The sequence below is a fragment of the Bos indicus genome, chromosome 6 (genome assembly GCF_029378745.1).
Source record: "Bos indicus isolate NIAB-ARS_2022 breed Sahiwal x Tharparkar chromosome 6, NIAB-ARS_B.indTharparkar_mat_pri_1.0, whole genome shotgun sequence".
In the NCBI taxonomy this organism is placed as follows: Eukaryota; Metazoa; Chordata; class Mammalia; order Artiodactyla; family Bovidae; genus Bos; species Bos indicus.
This window is the reverse complement of record NC_091765.1, coordinates 38143115-38165150: the sequence shown is the minus strand read 5'-3', so window position 1 is coordinate 38165150 and position 22036 is coordinate 38143115. Positions and strand designations below refer to the sequence as shown.

At 33.1% G+C, this 22036-nt stretch overlaps 1 protein-coding gene across 12 annotated transcripts in view; it reads left to right on the top strand.

Moving 5' to 3' along the window:
- Positions 1 to 22036, top strand: part of LCORL (ligand dependent nuclear receptor corepressor like) — a 179136-nt gene that overhangs the window by 119328 nt on the left and 37772 nt on the right. For all 12 annotated transcript variants that reach the window (XM_019962498.2, XM_070791198.1, XM_070791199.1 and 9 more), the window contains one exon: positions 2338 to 2589. In XM_019962498.2, coding sequence (XP_019818057.2) covers positions 2338 to 2589 — 252 coding nt within the window. The remainder of the gene's footprint in view (positions 1 to 2337; positions 2590 to 22036) is intronic.

Below are 22036 nucleotides of genomic sequence, written 5' to 3'. Positions count from 1 at the left end.
AATCTCATACAATCTTAAAATATCCTGTGAGCAAGCCCTATTATGATTTCCAAAGTTCTGTTATTTCCATTTTATGAACAGAGATACTAAAATATGGAGGGGTGTTTAACTAACCTAAATTTATAAAGATGGCTAAGATTTCAATCTGTCAGTCTTTTTTCATTAAAATTTAGTTGATGTACAATATTATTTTAGTTTCAGGTATACTATGGGATGATCTGACATACATGATGAAATGATCACCACAATAAATTTAGTAACAGTCTGTCCCCATACAAAGTTATTTCAATACCATGGGCCATATACCTTGTATTACATATTCTCACTTACATGTGGAACCTAAGAAACAAAACAAAGTGAAACAGATTCATAGTTACAGAGAACAAACAAGTGGTTGCCAGAGGAGAGAGGGGTGTTGGGGGATGAATAAGTGAAGAGGGGGAAATTAAGAGGTACAAACCTCCAGTTTTAAAATAAATATGCCATGGGGATATAATATATACAACTGACCCTTGAACAAAATGGGAGTTCAGAGCACTGACCCTCTGCATGGTCAAAACTCTTAACTTTATAGTGGGCCCTTCGTATTTGGGGTTCCACATCTACAGATCGAAACAACTATGGATTGTGTAGTACTCTAGTGTATATTTATTGGAAAAAAATTCATGTCTATTCTACAGTTCAAACTCATGTTGTTTAAGGGTCAAGTGTATAGGCAAGTCTTTCTTTTTAGTACCCTAGAACAACTAGTGCCTCTCTTCCTACTCGGTTCTAAACAAAGAATAAATATGAGAATTAAATATTACTTTTTTTATAAGCCCATAATCCCGCCTCAGATGGTTTTTTCAGAATTCAAAATTGTTTTGAAAGAGCTAATATTAAGGAGATGTTTATTGTGCAACATCTCTGCTGTTGCTGCTAAGTTGCTTCAGTCGTGTCCAACATCTCTAGCAGATCCAAAAAAGCACCCTGTGATCAAATATATTGATACTTCTGCAAGACCATAAACAGATTGATGTCAGTTTAGATCGCATTTTGCTCATCAGATATGATGGTGATCATGGTGGAGGTAGTTTGTTGCCTTTCCTCACCTTTATAAAAATAGTTGCTGGTTGGAGGATTTGCCTTCAGTTCTCTTAGGCACTCCAACTAAGACGACATAAGCCTTCAATCTCAGACAGCTTGGGATCAAGGCAGGTCTGTTCACACAACACTGATTTGTCTGGGTAAGAGTTGAGGTGGTAATGAGCAGAAAATTAATATCTCTAGAAGTAGGCCCACTTCCGAAGAGGAAGTACAGAGCCTAACCAGATAAGCTTAGTCATCCTTACCATTTCACCAGTCATTCTACCTCTGAAGGAGCAGGGTAAATAAAAGGATTGGGGTGAAACCAGTAGTGTGTCTTTGGAAAAACCACTACTACCACCCAATATCAGTACTCTTTTTTACTTATTATATACTGTGTTTATAAATTTATTTATTCCATACTTCTTACTATAAAATAATTTAGTTGTTTTTACCTCTTGTCCAGGTTTCAAGCAGAAATGTATATGACTACTTACCTTTATTTTGGTTATAGCTGACCAACATGTTTTGGGATCAAGGACTGATTAAGACTCTCAATAATGGTATTACTGTTTCTATAGGGGAATCTTAGTAGATGAGTGCTGAAATATTTAGGAGTGAAATGCCATAATTTTGCAATTTACTTTTCAGTAGTTCTACAAACCAGAAAGTAAAAAGAATGTGAATATGGCAGCATACTGACAATTCTTGAATATTGGTTGAGGCTCTCTGTGTCATTTTAGTGTTAATTTTTTCTTTATGACTGAAGTGTCTTGATATGAAAAGTTGAGAAAGAAAAAATCCTTGATGACATTCAGGCTCTACATATTTGACAGGATTAATGGTAATAAACAGTTAACAGAGTTTAGACGTTTTCTTTAATAGTTAATGTATGTACCTACTCTATTAAAAATTGCTTGATTACTTATATATACAATTTATGTTCACATACTAAGTTTTAATATCTTTTACAATTCATTTGAATTAAAACTGAAAATAAGCTGTCTCCTTTTATGTCTAGTTCTTTATATTTTAATTTGGGACCAAAAATGTTTATTTTGAAGAAATAATTAAATAGCCAAGTTTGGGGTTAATATATTCTCGTAATACTAATTAAATCTACAAGGTTTTTGTTGCTAAGTTACAGAAACCATTCGCAATTATGGACTTACTCTGAAACTTCTGAAATCATTAATTTGTAGTTAAGATAAATTTAAACATTGGTATTTTGTATTCTCTTTTTAATTCTTACTGTATTTATTTCTTCCCTAGATCTTCCTCAGAACTGTGATCCTAACATTCCCCTAGTTGCTCAGGAATTAATGAAAAAGATGATACGTCAGTTTGCAATTGAGTATATTTCAAAAAGTGGTAAAATTCAAGAGAATAGAAATGGTTCAATTGGACCAAGTCTGATATGTAAAAGTATCCAAATGAATCAAGCAGAAAACTCCCTTCAGGAAGAGCAGGAAGGCCCCTTAGACCTCACTGTGAATCGAATGCAAGAACAAAATACTCAGCAAGGTAAGATTTGTGTGTGTGTGTATGTGATGTATGATTTTAATATTCTTAAGTATATATATATATATATATGTATATATATAACCATATATTCACAGAGAAATTTAAAAGTAATATTACTTGAAATTAGTCTGTAACATGGACTAGAGAGAAGTGCTAAATTAAAACTTTTGTATTACATTTGACTTTGTTTATAAAAGGAGAAGTGAAAGTTTCTCTACCCTCTTTTCATAATAAAGTGTATGGTGAGAGAATCCTAACAAGCAACCTAAAAGGAAAGTATACAAATAAAAAGATGTATATGATAAAAATGAATTTTTATAATGTACAGCTGAGAACATTCATTAAGCACTTTTGTTCTTCAGTTTTTCACACTTGGGTCAAAAATTTAAAACTGATGGATAATAGTCAGTTGTTTATGATGTCACTAGGGAAAGAGAAAAGTTAATACCTTGATAAACATAATGTAAATAATTATATAGAGAGACACATTTTTCAAAAGCATGAATGACAAAACTGTGCTGATCTTATCTGATCATTATTTAAAGGAAGAATTGTGATTCTCAGAGGAAAAGAAGGAAGAGCCTTAAAGTGCTTGTTCAGTTCAGTTCAGTCGCTCAATGGAGGATGCCAAATAAGTGTTTGCCTAGAGAAGAGAGAACAAATAGCTTCTGTTAATACAAATTAGGGATAGTGTTGTCAGGCCTCGAAACCAGAAAAATGTTAGCATTAAGTTTGATTGCAGAAGGCAATGTGATGTTTGAGGCTCTAGAGAAGAGTGCATTACTCAGTATTTAAAGACGATCATCTTTTCAGTGTGTAAAACAGATTAAAATTGAGAGAGGCTGAAATATGGAAATATTTTTCTTTTTGCTTCCTTAATTTTAGGTTTTATAAAATTGAGAGAGGCTGAAATATGGAAATATTTTTCTTTTTGCTTCCTTAATTTTAGGTTTTATGAGTTTGTTTATGTAGAAAGATATGAAAAATTTGAGATAATAAGACAGGTTGGTTATAAGACAGAGAAAGAAATGTTGAAGATGATTTTAATAGAAGGCTTAAGGGCAAAATGTATCAATACATTGAATTTTGAAAGTTAGAAAGTATGGGAATTTTAGTATCGCCTCTTATTTTGTTACATTTCGATGTTTCACCTTCTCTTAAATCTTTCTCCTTTGTGGGAAGCAGTTCAGTGTTATAAACAGACTTAAACATAGGCTTTGGTATCTGTGACAGACTTGTGGTTGAAATCCCTGCTCTGCTACTTAAATTACACGAAGTGTTAACTTTCTGTCAGTTTTAATTTCCTCACTTGTTACTTGGCAATAATATAACAAACTCATTGGGGCAATATGAAAGTTAAATATAAAATAACCACCTCATAAAAGATACTCAAACATTAGTCCCTCCATACTCTATTTCTTGTTCCATACTACCACAGAAAAGAAGCCTTTGAAGTCTCTAAAATTTATATCATTATTCCACTATGTAAGACTGAACTTTCTCTGAATGACCCAATGAGTAGAATTAGGATCACTACCCTAGAGATCAGGTGGAAATAGATTTTAGAACCATATAAGAAAGAAAATTTCTAAGGATCAGACTTTTTTTTTAAAGAGGAACGAGAAAAATGATTCTCTGCTTGCCTTATCATTAGAGGCATTCAGAAGCATCACCTGATTGGTTGGAATAGATGACATTTTAAAAGTAAATTTCTAGTTCTTATATTCTGTGATTCTGTGAATTCAAGTGATAAGGCATGTCCAAGTGTATATAGAAAATAATTAGTTACTACATTAATGTGAACTTTTTTGATATTCTAATTATTTGAACATTCTGAGGTTGAAAGGATTAATGATGGATATAAATGTGTAAATAGTCTTCTTGATTATAATTTTGAAGGATGATTTGTGATATGAGATTTCAGTGTTATTACTTGAAGACAAAATCATATGGTTTAATGTGTCTTATAGAGTAGAGAGCAAGGGAGAGAATAGTAGCAGGTGAGACTAAAAATATATAAGATTATGAGAAAAACATATAGGAAATATTAAGGATTTTGACTTTTCTTACAACCATGGAAAGCTGCTATATTTCTTTAAGCAGAGAGTAGTAAAATTAGATCCTCTTTTATAAAACTATTCTGCTGTGGTAGAAATTGGTAAGCTCTAACTTTGCCTACTTGCATACCAATTTTTTTTAATAGAGCACATAACCTCTGATGCATTTGTGTGTGCATGCACATGTGTGTGTATGTATACACACCAGTACTTTATATGTACTAATATTTTCATAAATTAATATTTTTTTAAGGTTGAAATAAAGATATTGTAAACCATTTTCAAATGTCTTCCTAATCATGGCAAGTTCACCCTCAGTGTCACACAGTGTAGACTTTCAAGTGTTTCATTAGTAATAATACAAGGTATAAATCCTTACTTCATATGGTTTCTTAAGACCTAAAAAAATGTTTGGACTGACTTCACTGTCCATACCTTATGATATAGTTAATAAAATGGTCATATTAGTAGTAGCAGGATTAGTTCTGCCTTTGTTTGTCTATTTTTTGCTAGTACTTACTTTTTTTACGTTATTCTTACTCTGTAATTTTGCAACAATACACATTTGTCATTTGCTCATTTTGTCAGTTATTTTATTCAAATTAGACACTGTAATCTGTAATTCCAATAATAATGTGGCCATAAATAATGTGGATAATTTGTGGATTGTCTGAGCTATACATCTGTAAAATTACTATCTAAAATGGTGTTACAGGTAACTTAAAGCAATAGATAATTCTTATCTTTTAAAGACTATTTAAAAAAAAAGAAAAGAGAAATATTACTGTCATCTTGATATCAAAATGAGGTACAGATAACAAAAGAAAGAAAAAATGCCAACTAGTCTTATTTACAAATGTAGGTGCAAAAATTCTAAACATTAGCAAATTGAATAAGCTGCTGCTGCTAAGTTGCTTCAGTCGTGTCCAACTCTGTGCAACCCCATAGACGGCAGCCCACCAGGCTCCGCCGTCCCTGAGATTCTTCAGGCAAGAACACTGGAGTGGGTTGCCATTTCCTTCTCCAATGCATGAAAGTGAAAAGTCAAAGTGAAGTCGCTCAGTCGTGTCCGACTCCTGGCGACCCCATGGACTGCAGCCCACCAGGCTCCTCCATCCATGGGATTTTCCAGGCAAGCAAATTGAACATAGTGAAGTATAAAAACATTATAAATAATGACTAGGGAAGCACAAATAATTCTGCATTTGAAACATTTTTTGTTTTCCACATTACAAAAAAATAAAGAGAAAACTATATCATCCTAATAAAAAAGATATTTACAAAATCTGACATTTATTATAAAAATTGCTTATACCACCAAGAATAGATGGCACATCTCCTGCCAGGGACGTCATAATGAAATGATTTAAAGTAACAGACATGACAAAAATGCATACTATCACCAATTTTCAACATTTTATGAGTGGTCTTGACTCATGTAATGTGAAGAGAAAAAAAGAAATAAGCAATAATAAGTAATAGGTTATAAGAAAAAAATGAGCAGAATTGTGGTTGCTTATAAACAGTATAATTGTATATATAGAAAATATGGCAGAATATCTATGTAAAGTTTTCAAACTGGTGAAAAAGTTTAGAAAATGTACTATTCACAAGATTAGTATGTATTATAATATCCAATTAGAAAATCCAGCTTTTAAAAAATCTCTTCTACAGTAGCAACAAAAGCAGGAAAAACATTAAAACACCTAAGAATGAAACTAATAAACTATGAACTTACAGAGAATATTATAAAATTTTATTGAAGGATATAAAAGAAGACTCCCCAAATAAGTAATTCTATTGTAAATGAATGGGAAGACTCTAAAAGATGGCGGTTCATCTTTAATATACTTAAAAATTGAGCTTCAGGTCTTCCCTGGTGGCTCAGTGGTAAATCCACCTGCCAGTGCTAGAGATGCAAGTTCAATTCCTGGTCTGGGAAGATCCCACATGCTGAGGAGCAACTAAGCCCATGTGCTACAACTATTGAGTCTGTGGTCTAGAGCCTGGGACCACAACTGTTGAGCCCATACACCACAACTACTGAAGCCCATGTGCCCTAGAGCTGTGCTCTACAACAAGAGAAGCCACCACAATGAGAAGCCTGCTCACTGCAGTGAAGATAGCTCCCACTTGCTGCAACTAGAGAAAAGCCAACATGAAGCAACAAAGACCCAGCACAGCCAAAAATAAATAAATTAAAAAAAATTTTTTTTTAATTTTTTTAAAATTTAAAATTCTGATAGGGTTTATTGTGGAAAATGACTTTCCAATCATAAGATTTATGTGTAAAACTTAAAAGAGCCAAGAATTACCAAGACAATGTGGTAAGGGACTTCTCTAAAATATATCAAGACTTAGCAAAATAATTCAAACAGGGTCCTGTAGCCCTTATACAAATCACTGGGACCAATTAGCAAGCCCAGAAATTCTCCAAACATTAGTGGAATCTTGGTACAAGAGCAAGAGATGTCATTAAACAGTTCCAAGGCAATTGGTTATGTGCATGGAGGGGGGGGGAAATGGATCCCTACCTTATATCACTCACAAAAGTAATTTCATTTGGGTTAAAGGGCTAAATGTTAAAAGCAAAACTAAAAGAAAAGATAAAAGATTATATCTTAATGAACTTAAAATAAGGAAGAATTTCCTAAGATGCAGAAATAACAATCCATAAAATAATTGTGTAAATTTGACTGCACTAAAATGTAAAACTTAAATATTATAAAAGTCATTATGCTGTTGCTACTGCTAAGTCGCTTCAGTTGTGTCTGACTCTGTGCGGCCCCATAGACGGCAGCCCACCAGGCTCCCCCGTCCCTGGGATTCTCCAGGCAAGATCACTCCAATGCACGAAAGTGAAAAGTGAAAGTGAAGTCGCTCAGTCTGACCCTTAGCAACCCCATGGACTGCAGCCCACCAGGCTCCTCCGTCCATGGGATTTTCCAGGCTAGAGTACTGGAGTTGGTTGCCATTGCCTTCTCCAGTAAAAGTCGTTATGAATAGTGAAAATTCACATCTCAGATTTGGGGATAGTATTTACAACTGATGTAACTAACAACCATTCAATTAAACAAACCTATAGCCAATGAGGAAAACATGACACCATAGAAAAATAGACAAAGTGGTTATCAGAAGATAACAGAATAGCCAAATATAGTAAAAGATGCACAAAAGAATATACTGCTCATCTTTCAGTGGTAATTCAGTCTCTGACTGACAATAAGTACTTGCAAAAAATATTTGACAGCTCCAACAGTTAAGCTCATATCTTTGAAATATCCACCCTTCATTTCGCACATTTTTTTCCATCTGCAATAGCATTTTGCTCAATAGTTCTATAAATACTTGTAGAAATCATTGTATCTCCAAGACTTCTCTTTTCTATGCTAACCTTTAGGATGTTGGGTTTTCTTTTCCATCTGCAGCAATATGATAGAATTTATTCCTTTTACTTTTTATTAGTGCTGCAAATATTTGTTGAAACTATTTTGTCTGTCTAAACCTCTCAAGCAAATCTTTATAGGTTCTCTAATTGTTCTTCATAAATCAGTTTTTGTACTTTTCATTTTCCTTGTCTTCTCTTTGAAAAACCCTAGACTGACTTAAAATATTGTTACCATGAAAGAAACATTCCTATTTACCTCTTCCATGTACTTTCTAACCAAGTATTCAAATATTAGAGATTTTTTTTGTGCATTTTCATTTCTACAGATTTTTATAAATACTTTGAGCCTCAGAAACTGGGACAAAGTAAGTTAGGGATTTTTTTTTTTTCCTGGAGCAGTAAATTTAAAAACGGATGAGAAATAACATTAGCATAACCAAAAAAATTTTTTTTTCTATTCTAATCTGGACCCAAAGTAAAAGCTTCTTTGAATCCCAAAGTACAGGAAGAAATTTGAAACTTAGGAACCTTTATCATTATCGTGACAACCTTGAAGAATTTACCAGTTCTATGTGTATACAAAACAAGATCCAATGTGGGCAGAGATGAACCAGCAGTGCTTTGTTGCCCTTGTTGGTGTTGTTTTCTACCTTGAGGCTTGAGTGAATATTCTGGTAGAATTTTCAATATAGTAAATTTCTCACTTCATTGCAATTATTTCTGTGTATATCTCCCGACTTCAGGAGCAGGAATCTGTCTATTCGCTTCTGCATCCACAGTGTGTGTAAATGACGTACTGGATTTACCAGACTAAAAATCTTCACTATTTTCAAATACTATTGACAGATAAACTAAGAATTGTTCCTTGTTCATTGGATTTATGATATTTTAACAGTGAAATTTCTTACTTTAAACTTATTGGATGGAAATTATCCTGCAGTATCTTTAAACAACATATGGAACTTAGTGTCATGATGAACATTAATTATTGCAGTAACCTATAATGACTGGACATTTTTCAAATTATTTTCCCTACAGCTAACTGCCAACAGATTAAGTTAAAAAAAATTTAAAGAAGTTATTTTGCATTGTTGTTAGTAGGCTAACCTTTGGAAATATCTCCTAGTTAAATAATATTTTTGTAATAAATTATAAATGAGAATATAAACTAGGCTTCAAGTGAACATTTGAGAGATTGCATTGAATGAGATATATAAATTTCAGTGATATGTTTAATTGTCATTAAGTGTCCTTTGTTGGTGGTGCTGCCACCTCCTCTAATCTGGTTTCTTGGCTGAGATTAAGGTAGGTGACATTGTCAAATGAGATGTTAAATTATAATTAAAAGGGCAATGTATCATTTTATGATACTATATTTTAAATTACTCTGTTTATAAATGAAGTCTGTTGTTACTCTGTTAGGAAAATACTGAATAGTTTTTAAGTTCCATTCAGAAGATATTTCTGTATGTACTAATGAATGCAATAAAATATCCATCTTGTTTTTCTGTAATAAACTTTTGTTTTCCAAGGCTAAAGACATGGAAGAAAATGTTATGTTCCATGCTTGAGAAGATACCATATTTTAGTAAACCTGAAGAATAAAACATATCTAAATGATCTATATCCCTTCTGATCTCACCTTCTCTGACTCTAGGGATATAGGAAACAGGTGATATTTAAAAATTCTGAATCAAGTCATACCACTCATTTGTTTAAAACTCTTTAATGGCTTTGAATTGTCCTTACGTCTAAAATCCTAAACTCACCAAGATCCAGACCCTGCCTACCTGTTCACTCTCACCTTGCACCTTTCTTTAGTCTTCATATTGAAATTCTCTGTTTTCTTGAATGTCACATACTCTAACCTCAAAACATTTGTACATACTCTTGCCTCTCAGTAGAAGCCACTCCCTACTTCCACCAATTTTTTCTAAATAAACCTTACTTGGTTTTTCTTCAGGTCTCCTTTTAAACATCACTTCTGTAAGAAAAACTTCCTCTATTCCTCCTAAATTGGATGCACACAGACACACACATGCATTCTTATTAATTATCACCAAAATTGAGGTTGGGTAATTGATGCTTTTGAACTGTAGTGTTGGAGAAGACTCTTGAGAGTCGCTTGGATTACAAGGAGATCCAACCATTTCATTCGAAAGATCAGTCCTGGGTGTTCATTGGAAGGAGTGATGCTGAAGCTGAAACTCCAGTACTTTGGCCACCTCATGCGAAGAGTTGACTCATTGGAAAAGACTCTAATGCTGGGAGGGATTGAGGGCAGAAGGAGGAGACGACAGAGGATGAGATGGCTGGATGGCATCACCGACTTAATGGACATGAATGAGTTTGAGTGAACTCCGGGAGTTGGTGATGGACAGGGAGGACTGGTGTGCTGTGATTCATGGGGTCGCAAAGAGGCGGACACAACTGAGCAACTGAACTGAACTGAACTGATCTTATTATATTTTCCCATAGCATCCTGTATTCTATAGTCTCATCAACCAAATTAACTTGTCTAGCACAAAATAGCACCATCTTATTTTGTACTTTCTGTTTGTCCCATTTAAGTTTTTTTTGTTCCTTTGTTATTTTCTTTTAGGTTGTATTTTTTTCTCTCATGTGACTCTTCTCCGTTTGCTGATTTTGAAGTAACATACTCTACTGCTGTTCTGTTAGTGGTTGCCCTTGTTGTTGTGTTACTTGCTCAGTCATGTCCGACTCTCCAGTCCCATGGAGTGTAGCCTGCCGGCAGGCTCCTCTATGCATGAAATTCTCCAGGCAAGAATATTGGAGTGGGTAGCCATTTCCTTCTCCAAGGGATCTTCCTAGAAATTTTTTAATGCTTAGTTAACTCAACAGTTTATTTAAGGAATATTTTAACTTGTTACCTGTCCTGACACAATAGCCATTTCATCAGTTCTTTAGTTCTCTTTTAAAGACATCCCAATGAAAACATTTTAACTATTTGTTTTTATATAATCAATTTTTGTTTAGATTTACAAACATGATTATCTTTTTCCTTTGCTCATTATTCATTCTTGTAGCTTGAATTTTCTTCTGGAATCAGAGAGTCTTTTAATAAAGGTTTACTGGCAGTACTCTTGCCTGGAAAATCCCATAGACGGAGGAGCCTGGTAGGCTTCAGTCCATGGGGTCGCGAAGAGTCAGACATGACTGAGCGACTTCACTTTTACTTTTCACTTTCATGCACTGGAGAAGGAAATGGCAACCCACTCCAGTGTTCTTGCCTGGAGAATCCCAGGGATGGCAGAGCCTGGTGGGCTGCCATCTATGGGATCGCACAGTCGGACACGACTGAAGTGACTTAGCAGTAGCAGTAGCACTGGTAGTAAACTCTTAGGTTTTTCTCTTTTTTTAGTGTCTTTTTTTTTTTTTTAAATAACCTTGTTCTTAAAAGAGATTTTCTTCTTCTGGGTACACAAGTCTATGCTGACAATTACTCTTTTCTTAGCACAGCTACTACATTTGTGTCTTGGCTTCTTTTTTTGTATAATTTCACAACAAATAGTCTTTTCATTGTAGGTAATCTTCATACACTGTATCTACTTTTAGCACCTATCTCTCACCTTCTGTTTTGTTTATGCTGTTTTGCAGGTTGTCCTGGATATGTTTGGGTATAGATTTCTTTTATTCATTCTGCTTGGAAGTCATCATTTCTAAAACTGAGGACAAATTTCTTTTATCAATTGTGGTTTTCCGGCCATTATCTTTTTCAATATATTACATTTCTCACTTTATCTCTTGTCAAAAATTTTTGAGGCATATTTTGGATATCCTCTCATTCTATCCTTCTTATCTCTTCTCTTTCGTATCTTCCACCTCTTTGTCTCTTGTGTTAGATTAGTTAATTTAGAACTGTCCCTAGATTCACTGATTCTCTCTTTAGCTCTTCTAATCACTGTTTAAACCTTTGTCTTGAGTTTCTAATTTGTTATTATTTATTCATTTACAGAAGTTATTTGTTGCTTTTTTGAAATATGCCTGTCAGTGTGCCCCTAATTTTACAAAAAGAATCAATAAGCAAGATATCAAGAGTGAATTGAGAGGATTATTTTAGGTAAGGTCGTCAGGAAAGCCTCCCTGAAGAAGTGAGTTTGAACAGAGAATTGAATAATTAGAAGTCGTCCTCCACATGAAGATCTGAGGGCAGGTCATTCCAGACAGAAGTATCAAAAACAGAGACAAAAATATCAGAAATCAAAGAAGGCAGGAATAAATCAGGTATGTTTCAGGAACTGTATGAAGATTATCTTAGTCACTTAAAAATCAGGACACTAGTCAAGGCTAGTCTTGAGATGGTGAGGACATCTAGAGATGGTGAGGACAGGGAGGCCTGGCGTGCTGCAGTCCATGGGGTCGCAGAGTCAGAGATGACTGGGTGACTGAAAAACAACAACAATATATTTAAACTGGATTTTTCTTTTTTTCTATTTTGTAAAGAATATCACATAAAACCATGCACTTTAAATTTAGAACTTCCATAAACAAATGTTACCATGTAACCATCACTTGACTATGAAGTATAAAAAGAAAGAAAAAGAAGTCAGTTTTTCAATAGCTGTTAAATTTTTCCTGAATATTTTTTAAGTTTGGTATAAAGTTGGTCACTGTATTACCACGTGGTTTCCAAGTGACAGTTCATTGAGTTTTTTTTCCTTTATAATTTTTTCATGTATTTTCCCTCCAAATACAGCTTTCATAATATGTACCTTAACATAATTCTTAAGTTATCTGTGTGCCAAATGGGGTTCAAAATATCCACTTGAATAAAGTAAAGCTGGTATTACTTCTATATTTAAATCTTTCTGTTATTACCAGAATTAAATCTTCCTTTCTATTACTGGAAGAATAAAATTTGTTTTCTTCTCATGGTTTGCATGGTTTTGATAAGATGTTGTCCCTGTCTACTCCTCTGATTCCTTTTCCTCTCTTCCTGGCTTAGTATGTGCACTTCACACTATCTGTGTATTTCTGACACATGCTAAGCTCATTTCACTTCTGAACCTTCACTTTTGCCAGTTGCTTTTCCTGGATTATTCTGCCTTTAAATCTTCTTGTTTCTCTGGCTTGTCCCCTTCATCGTTTATATCTCAATTAGAACGTCACCTTAACAATAAGAAAGTGGTAAATTCCAGTGTGTAAAAATAACTTTGAGTGATAAAGAAGAAAGCACTATTAGAAAAATCCAAAGAGAAACAGTAGTCTGTGAAAAAATATTTATAATTTATATTATAAAATAAAGGGCTACTAATCAATGCATTAACAGTTTCAAAAAATTGAGTACTGAAAGAAAAACCACTTAATAGGTAAATTAGCATTGTTTTACTATCAGTTCATATAAGAAGCTTTTTTTGTTCTTTTTAAAATAAACTTTTAATTTCTCTGTAAAGTCATCAAAACAGGTTTAAAAGTGTTTAAACATAGGAAAACACACTTATAGACTCGTAGGAAATACAGTCATTATATGGTTCACACCTGTCGGACTAATAAGAATTCAAGTTGAACAACATAATCTTTCTCATGAGGCTGTAAGAAACAGGCACTCTCATGCATTCCTAAGGGAATACAAACTAGTTGAATCCTTATGGAGGGGAATTGGCAATGCATTTAACTCTTTGACCCAGCAATCTCATTTCAAAGAATTGAGCTTATAATTATACAAATATCAATGATACGTATTCAAAGTTAATTCATCAGGGGTATATTATTTATAATAGCAAGGAATTAGAAGTAACCCAAATGGATAACTAAATTATTGTACATCCATACAGTGGAAAACTTGAGTATTTGGAAAAGGGTGTGAGAAAGATCCCTTTATAGTGACATTTTCAGATTTTATTGTTAGGAGGTAAAGCAAGATACAGAACTGTGTGTGTGTATATATATATTTTATGTACATATATATATATATATTGTTTTGTATAAACAAAGCAGGAAAGATAAAACCTATAAGGGAATGAAGTAAATGAGATGGAGAGGGCTGAATAGAAGTGTTGTGGATGGACCTTTATATAGCTTTATATAATGCTCAACAAATCCCAAAGATTTTTAATTTTAAAAAATTAAAGCAATCCCTAAAATATGGAAAAGAAAGTAACAAATGAGCATAATTGCATCATGTTTTTAACAGTAATGTATTAACACTGAGAAAAGGATTATGTCAGGTGACTTTACGCAGTATTTTGACTGTACGTTTTTGGTGGAATATATTTTAAACATAAATGAGTACTTCAAAGAAATCCTAAACTTCTTTTAGTAATGTTAGTAATGATATTGCCATTGTGTGTTATTTTGGATCTGTAGGATAAATCAAATATATAACTATGTTATTATTTTAGGAAGCCAAGATTTTCAGAGTAAGAGTAGAAACAAACAAATTTAAAAATCAAAGAATTAAAAACCCTGTAAATTGCATACAGGGAAGACAGAGGATGAGATGGCTGGATGGCATCACTGACTCGATGGACGTGAGTCTGAGTGAACTCCGGGAGTTGGTGATGGACAGGAAGGCCTGGCATGCTGCGATTCACGGGGTCGCAAAGAGTCGGACATGACTGAGCGACTGATCTGATCTGATACTGAAAAAGACTTCCCTGGTAGTTTAGACAGTAAAGAGTCCACCTGCAATGCAGGAGACCCAGGTTCAATTCTTGGGTCGGGAAGATCACCTGGAGAAGGACATGGCAACCCACTCCAATATTCTTTCCTGGAGAATTCCATGGACAGAGCAGCCTGGTGGGCTACACAGTTCACAGGGTCACATGGAATGAGACACGACTGAGTGACTAATACACACACAGAGATTGGAAATGTCATTGCAAACTCATGATTTTTTTTTTCATTTCAAAAATCTGTACTTTTTAATGTATATTTATGAATATTTCAGTACTGAAATAATTGCATGACAGTTCAGTGACACTGAACTTGGGCCTAGATTGTGGTCTCTAAACATTATTTTCCTTTAAAGGAAGGTAGAACTCCTTGGAATCCAGGTCTGGATCAGAAAATGTATAAGATGATCCTGGAACATCTTGTGCCAACAAGCAAGAATGTACCAAAGACCAATTTGTCAACCAAATTCAGGAGGCAATGCTAAAGGTTCCCCATTGGCCAAATATGAGAACATTTAAGCCTCAAAAGGAAAAACATTTTCAGCTGAAACATGTTGAATGTTTTAAAATCCATTAGATCTTGATAATGATTCCTCAAAGTCATTAGTCTACACAGAGGAGCATAGCATACCAGCTTATTTGAAAATGAGCAGTTACAGGAAAGAGTTTAGCATTTGTTTTGCTTTTCTTTTACAAACTGTATTTTAGGATAACCAAATTGCCTTCTTTTGAGAAGAATTCTTAAGAATTTCAGTTAATAAATATGAAGACATGATAAACTTAAAATATCATTATTTTACAACTCCTAATAAGAAAATTGAATCAGAAGTATCATCAGAAGATAAAACTATTAGAGGAAAGATTATTTGGGGAACTTTACAGTGGAGGGGTCAAGCTGTTGTCATCAGAATACACTGATCACTTAAGCATCATTGGAAATACACTCAGTACATCACTTGTGAAGTATTCTTGACAGAAGCGTCAAACATGACTCTAAGAAATTTTTTAGGTCAGTGGTTCTCAATGAAACTCTAGAATACAGCAGGTCAAAAGTAATAATAATAGAGTAGGTAGTAGAGTCAGTCAGAGGCTGATTGATGTATGATTTCTGAACACATTGAATATAGAAACATATGAGAATCCAACTGTATTCTATGAAGCTAGCCATTTAAAAGATTTACAAAATTATTTTTTTAAACTTCTCACTTTATATCTAAAAATGTTTTTTCATTAAAATGTTATAAATATTAGCATTTACGGTTATCAATTACAAATATTTTAAAACATCTCAGTTTAACATATAAATGTTAAGAAATAAAGTTTCTTAACTGAAACAAAGGTTCTTTGAGATCCACAGTGATTTTTAACACTAAAGAGATTGTGAGATCCAAAAGTTTGAGAACCATTTGCTTTAGAATTAACTTCAAGTTTGTCAGAATTATTAGGAAATAAAGTGAAAACAAATGACAATATAGAAAAGGAGAAAGAACAACCGTAATGTAAGATATTCTCTAGTAGAACTGATAACCTGGCTTCTAAAAGTCAGTATCATTATTTTTAAAAATGAGGGAAAGGGCTGCCATAAATTTTAAAAGACATAGCGTCAAGCATAACATAACTCCTACTTTGAACATACCGATTGTAAAAAGACACTTTGGATTGCCTAGAGCATATTCAATACTAACTAAGTATAGGTGATAGTAAGGAATTGTTATGTACGAAAATGTTCATATGTTTAAAGATGCTTAAGAATATAAAAATGATGTGACAACTGGAATTAACTTTAAAATACTTAAGTAGATAGTATAAATAGAGCAAGCATAGCAAAAACCTAGGTAATTGTATAAACTAAAGAGTGGATAGAAGGAATCATTCTATATTTTGCATGGTTAAAGTGTATCACTGAAATTTCTTTTTTGAAAAAGAGCAAATCTTCTTCTCTAGACTTTGCCTAATCATTTATTCCAACATGGTAACCTCTTCCCACCTGCCATTATTGTTGTTCTTTCCTATTACTGTGTTTTATTTTCGTTATAGGTCTTATCTTGTGAAATTATTTTTTTAATTAATTGGAAGATAATTGCAATATTATTTTATTGATTTATCTTTTCTTTGTCTGCTCTACTAGAATGTAAATTCTGTGAGAGCAGAAACGTTTTCTATTTTACTCCCTACTGTTTCCTTTGTGCCATTTAGAAAACTGACTGGCATATTATAACTGTTCAATAAATATTAATAAAATGAATGAATTGTAAAGCTATGCATTGATCTTTTATTCATCCACCCAGAGTTAACTGCTGTGATTTTCAATCCTTCCAAATCATTTTCTGGAAAAAAATACATTTACACACTCTTACTCTCACTCTCTCCTCCCAGAGCTTATTCCCACAAATCATTGATTATATATCCTCTGTAACTTGTATTTTTAAAATATTTTAAAACATCAATATATTTTAGCTGAATAGTATTCTGTTTCGTGGAAGGATTACATTATACTTATCTTCAGATATACATGCTCAAGCTAAAATTGTGCACTGAATCTTAATTTTTGCTTAGGACATACTCCTAGAAGTGAAATTGCTACTTCAAAGAGCATGCATAAAGCTGTTAGAAGTCAAGATAGTAGAGGTAGGTGACCAGAGGAGATACAATGGGGAGGGCTTCAGGTTGACAGTGGTGATCTAGTTGCTATTTACAGCGAAATGTTAAAAATTCATTAGACTGTGTACTTACATTCATTCTTGTTGTGAATGTAATATTTCAGTAAAAATATTTTTAAAACTCATAGATCACCTTTGGATGAACATGATAAGGACTAGCAAATCTAAAGTTTTCCATTATAATATTGTTGTACTAAGCATACATCCCACATTTTTAAAGTTTGGTTGAAGGTTAAACTTACAGAGTACACACTGTAATACTTGGTATAAACAAAGAATGTTTTACAAAATATTTTTCAAGATGTTGACTTTGAAGCCTTTTGGCTTTGGTTTGGTGCTTAAAGGAATAAGTGAAGAAAGAAAAAAGAACTACAATGAAATTCTAAAATGGCTTAGGGTGGAAGTGCTGAAATGTTGTTTAATTTTACCAGTAATATTTCCTAATTATGGTTAGTAGTAGTACTTTTTATATCCTAAATTTATTACAAGCACTTTTTTATGATTTATTTTGTCCCTTGTCATTATTAGTAAATAGTAGGTGAATGAATTCTATGAGATTTCAGCTATGTAGGCACTAAATAAAACACATCGAGAAAGCAGTAACTCTTCCCTTTTAAAAAGTGTGTTTGATGTGCAGAAGAAGGCAAATGAAGGATGGAAAAACCAATATTAAAGTTTAATTGATATCCTGCTCTAATGCTATATTGATTATTTCCCCTATGACTCTAACTCAATGGTTAAACAAGTAACAAAAACAATTTTAAAATAAAATTTGGATAAACTCAAGTGATTGCTTTTATAGTTTGGTATTTTATTGATAAGTTTGTAGGGTTTCTTCATTAATATATATGCTCATTATGGCAAACTTGGGGAAAGGAGAAAATTAGCAAAATTATATTAAGTGTGAATATTTATATATATATAGTGCAAATATTTATATATGTTTGTGCTTACATATATTTGAGATTTTGGTATACCTTTGTACATAAAAGCATTTTCTTGTTAAATGCTATTTTCTTAAGATAGATGTTTAGAGGAGTGTGAACATTTTTAAGATTTTTGATAGCATATTACTAGATTATTTCCAAAATTGTTGTGTTTCTGAACTGGTTATATGTGATGGTAGCAAATTTATTACATCATTACCATTGTAACTTGACTTTTTGAAACATTACACAGGTTAGATATTGTAGTTTAATAGAGTAATCAGAGTCTGGAATAACTGCCTGAGTTTGAATGACAGTAAGTGTAACTGTGTGACCAAGAGCAAGATAATTAACCTCTATTTCACTTTCAGTTTTATCATTAAAAATTGCAAATTAAAAAAACTTATTTTTATATTGGGACGTGTGAGCCCTAAGAGGGGTTAAGACATATAATGCTCTTAGAGTAACACTCAAAAAATATTATAGTTTTATATATGTAGATTTTTATAAGTTCTATTTTCTAGAAACCAGTTAAATATAAATATTTATATTTGAAATCAGGGTATCTTCTAGAGAGTACAGTAGAGAAAAACAAGAAAGATCTGAAGGCTGACTAGAACAGTACATCAAGCGGCTAAAAGGATGACCTATTTAAGGAGAGATAAGAAATGATCAAAGACATAAAATAGAAATAGTGTTCAGATATTTATTAAAACTATTAGCATAGATTTGCATCAAACATCATAAAATGTTAAATAGCATTGATTTGAAAGAAAGTTTTGTGCTGGTGATTAGTGTTGTTACGAAATTTAATTTGGAATATTTTTTCCTTGTCCAAACAGCATAAAATGTACATGATAGTTTGTCATTAAAATTCACTTGCCTTCATATACTAAATTTTATTCATACTTACATCTTTAATATTGATGATGATACATAATGTATTATTGAAGGTCTTTTAAACTCATGTTCATTCTCGGTATGGCAACTGGAGATCAATAGTATTGTGAGGAGTTGATAAATACGTTTTTAACATACTTAATATTCATATTAAGTGGTTAATGATCAGCAGTCTTAAGATTTCTGAAGAAAATCTGTTATTATTAGAACCTAACGAATACAGAAATGGATTATTAAAAATCATTCTGAACCTCTAACTGAATGGAGTTTCTGTGTAAAACTAACTTCTCTCCCATATAAGATATCAACTTCTTCACTGTGCTGTCATTTTCAACTGGCTGAACAAAGTTCTTTGATTTCATGATAATTTTGTCAGTCAGGGTCTGCTGTATGCAGGATTGATGTGACAGAACTGGGCAAGCCATTGCTGAGTCAGTGAATTGGTGTTTACTGAGGTACTCATTTCAGGCCTTGCTTAGAAGTAAGTCTAGTGAGAAAATCAGCCAAATAAGTATACTTAATTAGATATAAATTGTAAGTAGATCCTAAAAATAGTTACTAATTCCCCACAGTACTATTGAAGTTCAAGTGCTAAACTTGGCAAATTATAATAACATGTCATAAATGCATAAATACAAATAGAAGCATACAAAGAGTACTATGGGAATATGAAAGAAGGCTGGGGGTAAATTAGGAAAATCTTCTTTGAGGGGATGATGCTGAAGTGATATGTAGCCTGGCCAATAGAGCATAGAGTGTACTTAGACGAATGGACAGAGGGCAGCTAAGGGATGAGAAAGAATGGTGCCCTTGGAGGAGTGAAAGATCTGTATTATGTGGATCGCATTTATCTTCTTTTTACAGATTCTTTGTCAGGTATTTGCAAGAGAATACAGAACTGAGAACAGTTTGTAAACAGAAATCCAAACCTTGGTTTTGGAATGTGAATTCTAAAAAAATTAACCCAATAAAATGTTAATACTCAAGAAGTTGCTTAATTTGTTCATGGTTTCAGTTTTTCAAACGCCAATTTTTTTTTAATTTAATTTTATTTTTAAACTTTACATAATTGTATTAGTTTTAAAGTTATCTGGTAGTGTCATGTATTTAACAATTACCTGACCTTGTTGATAGATTACACCAGCCTCTCTCTAATTCTGTATCTTTAGCATTAATGTTTGATGAGAAATAATTGTGTTAATGCTCAGACTACAACCCGTAAATGGAAATAATTCGTTTATTATTTGGAAAATTTTCATACATAGAGTAAAATGCAGTGTAATAATCATGTTCCTGTCACTCAGAACTAATAAATGTGTTACTTGATCATATTTACTTCTAGTATGTTTCCTCTTAAGGAACTGTTCATCCTTTTGTTTATCCTTGAAAGCAACCTCTGATAATATGTATTTGTGCATCTGTAAGCAAAACGGTTCTGTGTGCTCTAGATATCCATATAAAAGCATATATCAAATGTACTCTTATTAATTTACTCCTGCAACTTGCTCTTCTTACTTATCAGATTAGCAAAAATTAAAAATCTCAACACCAGGTGTTGTCAAGGTTGTGGAAAAAAGTTTTAGTAATATCTACAGAAGTTCAAAATGTATACCGTCCAGCACTGGCATTCCTAGGTGTGCATCTTAGAAAAATTCTTCACATGAATACTAGAAAACATTTAGTAGTATTTTCACTTCAGAATTGTTTGTAACAGTGAATAAACTGAAGCAACCTAAGAACCTACCAAAAGGTGAATGGTTAAATAAATTTCAGTCTCTTTCTGTCCTCTACTTAACTTTATATTGCCCTGCAGCATTTAGCATAATAGATGTTCAGTTTTTATCCATCAAGTTAATTATTAGTACTTTGAATGTGTACGCACAAAACAATCTAGTTATGACGTGACATCTCCATTATGAAGGAGTGATACTGATAAATGTAAATCAGCAACAGGAGCAAGAAAATGCTCTTTTTGCCATTCCTGATTTTTTTTTTTTTTTTCCTCAGTCGTGATTCCCAAGCTATTTTTCCTCCTCTCTTTTTGTTTTTCAAACAATCCTTGGGGTATTTAACGTTTTTCTAGCTCTTGATCTGCAGCCTTCATGACGGAAAAAGGAATTGATACCAGCAAAATAACTTTAGGTGACAAATTGCTAATAAAAAGTGAGATCTTTTTTATAAGTAACATGGGAAGCCTAGTTACAGAGAAGGGGTTATGGAAAAAAAAAGCATTTCTTATCTGCATCACTGTTTAGAGTTCCTAAAGAAAGTGAATCAGATATATAGTCCTGATTTGAATAGTTTCTCTTAAAGATGAAACAGATCTTAAATTTAGTTCCTCCTCAAGACTGAAATCAGCTACCAATCCAGCAGTCAAGGAGCAGTCCAAAAAGAACAATACCTTTTTGCCCTAGCTTGGGAGCTACCTATGACTCAAGCAGTTAAGATTCAGCCTGCAGTGCAAGAGACACCGGTTCAATCCCTGGGTCAGAAAGATACCCCCAGAGAAGGAAATGACTGCCCACTCCAGTATTCTTGCCTGGAAAAATCCTATGGACGGAGGAGCCTGATGGGCTATATAGTCCATGGGGTTGCAAAGAGTCAGACGTGACTGAGTGGCTAACAGTTTCAGTTACAGGGAGCTACAGCCTAGTTAGCAAAGTTAATGTAAAGGAGAGAAGAGGAAGAGTTCTCAGCACCTCTTTTTCTTATTTATAGTTAGTGGAATAATTAACCTTAATCATATCAAAAGTGTAGAACTTAAAATTGGAGAAATTCATTAATGTATTCTGGAACATTGACAAGGGATAACACTTATGAAGACTGTTTTATATGCTATAACCTACATAAATGTATTTTTGTTTATGAAATATGTCAGGAT